At 40.8% G+C, this 7,500-nt stretch overlaps 1 protein-coding gene across 2 annotated transcripts in view; it reads left to right on the top strand.

Annotated features, from left to right (window-relative positions):
- Positions 1-3,401: 3,401 nt before the first annotated feature.
- Positions 3,402-7,500, top strand: part of LOC149115872 (uncharacterized) — a 16,216-nt gene continuing 12,117 nt past the window's right edge. For both annotated transcript variants that reach the window (XM_089285289.1, XM_089285290.1), the window contains exon 1: positions 3,402-3,575. In XM_089285289.1, coding sequence (XP_089141415.1) covers positions 3,515-3,575 — 61 coding nt within the window. In that variant the 5' untranslated portion in view covers positions 3,402-3,514. The remainder of the gene's footprint in view (positions 3,576-7,500) is intronic.

Here is a 7,500-nt window from a genome sequence, read left to right as displayed (position 1 = left end):
TCTGACTCTTGGCGTCTTCAGCCATCCGTCACTGTCATCGGGTTTCCAATGTTTCGCTCGCTGTACAATTCACCGTTATCAAAGTATCAGTCGACGCTTTAGTCACAACAATTTAATTCCATTCGTCGGTAATTAATTCAAACCTGGAAATTTATACTATGCCTGATGGCTAACACTTACCCAGTGGCTCAAGAGAGTTACAGGAAAACGAAACTACAGCTCAAAATCTACGGTAACCGTTACAAGAGCGCTGATTGCGAAAAACTGATAGAATATGCAAGTACGTTAAGTGCGATGATTCAGGCATATCTAAGCACGCGCGGGCTCAAAATAACGCAGGTTCTTTCGTGAACGAAACAAAAATTACTAACAAATAATGTATATTCACATAACTGCGAGTTATACCACTGGATAAATTTATATATGCATATATATATGCATATATATATATATATATATATATATATATATATATATATATATATAATTACGAGTTATACAATAGATTATTCCCCGTGTCCTAGATAATTTCTGATTTTACAAGAAAACTGTACATAGTCTCTACAGTTCCTTATTTCGGAGGGTAGGCTCTTAAATGCCTTGGCTGCGTGGTCTCGGAAGGTACCTATTTCATATTTACTTCCTAATTTAAGCCTTAGAGTGGTCAGTGATCTACGACTGTATGTGCCTACAACATGTTGATTAAGTTTTACGGGACAGTCCTCACTGTACATAGATTTGTGGGCCAATCTAGCTATAGTCCATTCCAAGCGTTCCTCGATGGGAAGCCTTTTGAGGTTCTTAAGGTCTTCAACTGTGGCGTACCTCGACAGCAAAAAGCCTGCACAAGTGGTCTGTACTTTCTGCAGGGAAAGAAAGACTTTTTTTTTCTAACCTTCACCTGCAGAAACCAAATATGACAGGGAGATCGAAAACCAAATAATCAAATTCATAACGAAATGACCACTGGTATGGTTGGCGAAATGGTGCAAAGTTCACAAAGTTTATATTCATTCACATTGAATGTTGTTATTATTATTCACGAATATATTTATTTACATTCAACAACTAAATTTATATTCAAGAAATATATTTTCACATTTAACGACGTATTTCGTATTCACGAATATATTTACTCACATTTACGGGATGTATTCATTGACATTCACGATCGAAATATTGGTTCAACACGGTGCAATATTCATTCAACATTTTCTGCGCACCGCCTTCGCGCATTATTAGGTCCCAGCTCCCGCTCTATAGTTCCTGAACGAAGGAAGGCCTACTATATGAAGGGGTAGAACAAAGACAAAAGACCCCAAACATACACAACCGAGCATAAACATTACATGGGCTAGAGGAGATAACAGACTGCTCGATGATTTCGGATGAGCAAGTAGATAATCTCGTACGTTTTATGAGTGATCATGGGACTTTGTTCGGGTATTCCTTGGTGACCGGACATCTTCGATCATTATAGGTCTCAGAGTTCAACGGGATGGAATCAGGGAGAGTATTGACCGCGTTGACCCTGGAAACTCTAAAATCCGCTGGGCTGTCGTAATTTCTAGGAGAGCGTATTCTGTGGCTGCTCCAAATAGCTTGTGGCAGATTGACGGACACCATAGCCTGGTTACTGTCACACATGGGGGTATTGATGATTTTCCTTTCATTTTTAATCTTTAAAAAAGTACCTCTAAAACAATGTAAAAACACTATACTACCGTCGTTGTTGTTGTTTTTTTTAATGTTCTACTGATAACAGAACTGTAGCATTGTCCTAGATTTGTTCCCCTCAGCGACGCAAAGGTTTGAGTGGCCATCAAGGGTGCGAAGTGATCATAGGGATGAAAATGTGAGGGTTTTTTACGACAGCCCAGCTGATTCTAGATTCTCCAGGGTCAACGTGGCCAATACTCTCCCTCTTCCATCCTGTTGATTGATCACTCATCATGAAACGTTCTAGTTGCTCATCCGAAATCATCGACAAGCCCGTACTCCTCAATACGACGTTTCAATGTCCACCTTGAAACAAGAAGCATTTGAACTATTTTTGTTCACGTGAAACCAGACGATCTTTGTTGCAGAAGGAAAAATAAAAATTAGCATTAAAATATTTAGAGAGGAAGAGCGGGTTTTCATTCAGACCCTCTATCCTGGTCGAATTGGAATTTGGAGATGCTGTTTTTTTGTGGGGGGAGGAAAACCGGAGAACCCGGAGGAAAACCCGCGGAGCAAGGCGAGAACCAACAACAAACTCATGATCATCCCCGGGTCAAACTGGTGGGAGGCGAGGGTCACCACTGCGCCATCTCTGCTCCCCAAGAACTACCTCCGATATTGAATATCGAGTTCGGAAGACCTCAGGGCTGGTCACAGAATACACTGCAAGGTTTGTGCAGTTTGATGAGTCATGTCGTATCTATTCTCCATGCAAATGACATATATTTCCCAGTATTTCATTCAGTACTGCGCTACAATACTGACGACAGGTAGCAATTGCTGGAGAGCTACACTCGAGCCTTATTTGGATGTTCTCTCTCAATCCTACTTCCGCAGTGTTCCATTCCCGTTCGCACTCTTGTAGGAGATCGAAAGTTCCTGCCAATGTAACATTTGTGTTTGGGGTCTTTGGTCTATGTTCTACCCCTTCATATAATAAGGCTTCCTTCGTCCGCCATATTGCGTTCAGAAATTATAGAGCGTGAGCTGGGACTTAATGATGCGCGAAGGCGGTGCGCAGAAAATTTTGAATGAATATTGCACCGTGTTGAACCAATATTTCGATCGTGAATGTCAATGATATAAACCGTTGAATGTGAATGAATACATCCCCTAAATGAGAGTAAATATATTCGTGAATACGAAATACGTCGTTAAATGTGAATTAATATATTTCTTGAACATAAATTTAGTTCTTGAATGTGAATAAATATATTCGTGAATAATAATAACAACATTAAATGTGAATGAATATAAACTTTGTGAATTTTGCACCATTTCGCCAACCATACTACGCAAGTTCAACTTGTGGCTACTTGCGACTACTTGCGAGTCCGTTTGACCAGGGCTTTACAATTTTCATTTCGTAAATGAGACAGCGGACAAGCTCACCAACCATGGAGTACCTTCCCTGTGTATTTTTAACAGATCTTAACAGGTACTTTAATTCAATGAATGTTACTGAGTTTATCGCGCGCTAGATTACTTTTGCAAATAAATGAACGAAATGTTGGTTCAGTTTTGGTTTAACATTTAGTGTTGAAAAATTTGCTACAGTTGAAACAATACATGACTCGAGTAGGCTATGTTTAAAAATACCTCCCACCCGCCCCTCCATATTTGTTACCGGTTGTAAAGATGCGAAAAACAGTTATAACGGACGTTAAATAAGGGGTAAACTTATCAATGATTAATTAAAATTTCTCAGCTGGGTAGAAAGTGACGGAATATAGGTTGATTAACGACTTTTACTGAATAGCAAAGCCACTTACCCGGGAGAAAAAATTTCGTTATGAATTTAATCGCTTACTTTGTAATGTCATTGACTTTGATGGCCGTTTCTGCGAAGAAAGGTAAGCGCCGTTCATTCTGATTTATAAAATTTACCTTCATTCGATCCAAACTGGGATTCTTGAAAGTATTAAGTTGAGACTCATTTGTACCGCATTGAACAAGGATTTGTAGAACTGTAAACAAATACTGTTACAGAATTAACAGTAAAAAGTAGTGTTATTTTAACAAATCAACGTCCAGTAAACAGAAATTGCTAACGAGACTGTAGCTGAGATGTACCTATTTTTTCCTTTGAGCTTTAATTATGCATTTGGCAAATCCGGCCACGAAATATAGAAACGGAAAAACGGCGAGTAAAATTAAAAAGGGGAGCCTTGTCAATTTACAATTAAACATCTGGTTCGCTGTAAACGGCGAGTGAGATCACCGACAGAGACGGAGTGAAATTATTAGCTCTTTTCGCTCGGCCTGGCGTTTAGAGACACGCGACTTTCCTCTCTCCTCCCCCCTAACGTCGCTTGTTTGTTTCACCGACAATTCTCCGATAATCGCAAGCGTAATGTCGGCCAGCTTCGGTTTAATTCCCTCAGAGTGACATACAACAAAAGCCTTTTGTATAGAGGAGGCTGATCCGGAACAATAGGCTATTTCTTAATACGAAGCCGGAGAAAATCCCTTGGAGGAAAACCTAATTTTTCTAGTATTTAAATGCTACTTGTAAGAAACGTGCATATTTTGCAGCTTGTTTCTAATATCGCTCGTTTTTCACTACGTGGAATTGTTCAGCAATGTTTCATCCTGTCCACGGCATCTGGAGGGTTTGCCAAGCTTGTGTTTCTGTCTCTTTTGCAAGAAGTTGGATGAAACGAGAGTCGCTGGAACCGTACCAGGGCTTTATTTACCAGTGGTGATTTCGTTATGAATTTGATTATTTGTTTTTCGATCTCCCTGTCGTACTTGGTTTCTGCGAGTGAAGGTGAGAAAAAAATGTCTTTTTTCCCTGCAGAGGGTGTAGACCACTAGTGCAGGCTTTGTGCCGTCAAGGTACGCCACAGTTGAAGACCTTAAGAGCCTCAAATGGCTTCCGCTTGGAATGGACTATAGGCAGATTAACCCACAAATCTGTGTACCGTGGGGACTGTCCCGTAAAACTTAAATAACATGTTGTAGGCACATACAGTCTTAGATCACTGACCACTCTAAGGCTTAAATTAGGAATTAAATGTGAAATAGGTACCTTCCAAGACCACGCAGCCAAGGCATTTAACAGCCTACCCTCCGAAATAAGGAACTGTAAAGACTGTGTACAGTTTTCTTGTAAAACCAGAAATTATCTAGCACAAGGGAATAATATGTTGTATAACTCGTAATTATATATACGCATATATAAATTTATGCAGTGGTATAACTCGCAATTTTGTGAATATATACTTTTTTAGTAATTTTTGTTTCGTTCACGAAGCCCGCGCGTGTTTAGATATACCTGAATCATCGCAGTTAACGTATTTGCATATTCTACCAGTTTTTGGCAATCAGCGTTCTTGTAACGGTTACCGTGGATTTTGAGCTGTAGTTTTGTTTTCCTGCAACTATCTTGATCCACCGGATAAGTGTTAACCATCAGGCATCGAACTGCTTATGTTTCTTTCGTTTTGTTTCATGTTACGTTTGTTCATGCCTTTGTATAAATTTCTAGGTTTCGAAGTAATTTCCGACGAATGGAATTAAATTGTTGTGACTAAAGCGTCGACTGATACTTTGATAACGGTAAATTGTACAGCGAGCGAAACATTGGAAACCCGATGACAGTGACGGATGGCTGAAGACGCCAAGAGTCAGAGACACGACGCGAAAGGCCGTTTTACGAGAGAACTCAACGAATTCAGGAAATCACTCGATCACGTTAAAGGAATAAAGATTGTCAAACGAAATCACGATGAGCTAACCGAGGCTTGGAGGAACGTAGAATCCAAACAAGATACGTACACGATATTTCTAGAAGACAGCGAAGTGGAAGCGAACGAAGAGTGTATATTGGAGTTACAACGATCGTTTAGCGAGGCAATGGAGCAGTACATTCGATATGCAAATGCAAAAGCGGCTAACGAGATGGCCGCAAAACATGAAGTCGATCGTCTAGAGCTGGCTAAATTAGATTTTGGTAAAGCTAGGAGGATGATCGATCAAGCATTTGTCAAGCGAAACACGACTGACGCAGTCTTCAAAACAATAATTTACGAAGCAGTTCATTTGCTGGATTCACAGGACGCTGGCGAAGACGCGATTCCGGCTCTTCGTAAAGTTCCGCAACCGTTAAAGACATCATTAGCCGACTGTAATGCAGCAAATGATAAGGACGAGTTCCTGAATAGAGATGAACCCATTGGAAGTTTGATGGATTTTCTTCGTACAAAAGCAATACAACAAAATTATCGACAGAATTAAGTCGCACATCGCTAAAGTCAGCCCGAAAAGTCATGAACAGAAGACTGAGGCAAAGCTGAGTAATCTACGTTTGGAAAAATCAAAATGCCCTGGTTTGATAGTGATTTAAGAGAGTATCCTCGTTTTAAGAAAGATTTTGAAGTTCAAGTTATGCCAAGCTTGACCAACAGCACTGCGCCTTACATATTGCGTTCCTGTCTCGGCAAAGAACCGATGGCCGTCGTGAAAGGAGTTGATGATGACATCAGAGAAATGTGGACGCGTTTGGAGGAAAAGTACGGTGACCCTGCGAAATTGGCCGATGCGATTATCGACTGTGTGCAACGGGTAAAGCCCATCAAAGAAGGAGAGGGCAAACCATTCATTGAATTCGTACAGATCGTCGAAGGTGGTTATCGGGATTTGTTGAGAATCGGCTCAGAAAAAGAAATAACTACCACCAGCTCTGTAAGCATAATAGAGAAAAGGTTGTCTCCTGACATTAGAAAGGACTGGGCTAAGCTCGTTAGTTCTGACCGTGACACAAGTTTTGTCGACAAGAAAGACAAGTTTCCAAGCCTTCTTAAATCTTCTTATTCAGAAACGAGCCATTGAATACGACTCTGCAGATCTCCGAAAATCAGCCCAACAAGCTATTAACCATGCTAGCTAGTGTGGTGGTCAAAGAAATAGACGAAAACGATCATTCTGATGAGAGCAGAACAGCAAACAGCAGGTGCATACTACACGACAATGCTAGACATGAAACCAGTGAATTCAGACTGTACTTCGTTAAAACTTGCAAGGAACGGATGAACATTTTAAAAGAAAAGGGCGCGAGCTGGTCCGGTTTGAAGACCGGACACCGTATACGTGACTGCCGAAGTAAGAGAATTTGTGGTGAAAATGGTTGTACTAGAACCCATCAAAAAACGATTCACAGCGTGGCAACATCAATCATCGTCTCTGCGACAGCTAGTGCCTGCAGTAACTCATTACGCGATGCGTAATTGCTCCAAGTGCAGAGAATCAGAATAAAGAAAAGAATGGCCCAACGTCATGTGGGACAACTGAACATCACTGTCCTTCACTACCAACAGCAAAGCTAAAGATGAGAACTTGCGCGGTATCACAGTGCAGCTATCAATCGTTAAAGTTGGGGACAAGGTGAAAAAAATCGTCTCCCAGAAGTACCTCCTAGACCTAATTGATTTGCAAGGAAAAGGTGTACAGTTTAAGCTTTATGGAATCGACAGGATAACGACTGATATAGAAAGTGAACACTGATGAGGTAATTCATCTGTTTGAGAACATTGCACCTGATGAAATCAGAAGGCCAGCAGGAACTGTGGACGTACTAATTGGATACGGGTAGGCTGGGTATTATCCAGAACCAGACCAAAGATCAGGCCATCTGTTATTGCTGAAGAACAGATTCGGACGGTGTCTTGGTGGTACTAATGCAACATTAGAACAAACAGATACGGACCACGTCTTACAGAACGCCCGAGTTGAAGACTTCTTTAGTATCGAGAACCTAGGGGTAGAGTGCATCTCGCG

This window comes from Orbicella faveolata, unplaced genomic scaffold (assembly GCF_042242905.1).
Source record: "Orbicella faveolata isolate gen_17 unplaced genomic scaffold, um_ofav_v1 contig_13, whole genome shotgun sequence".
Lineage (NCBI taxonomy): Eukaryota > Metazoa > Cnidaria > Anthozoa > Scleractinia > Merulinidae > Orbicella > Orbicella faveolata.
Note: the sequence above shows the minus strand (reverse complement) of the source record. Positions and strands in the feature narration are given on the sequence as shown.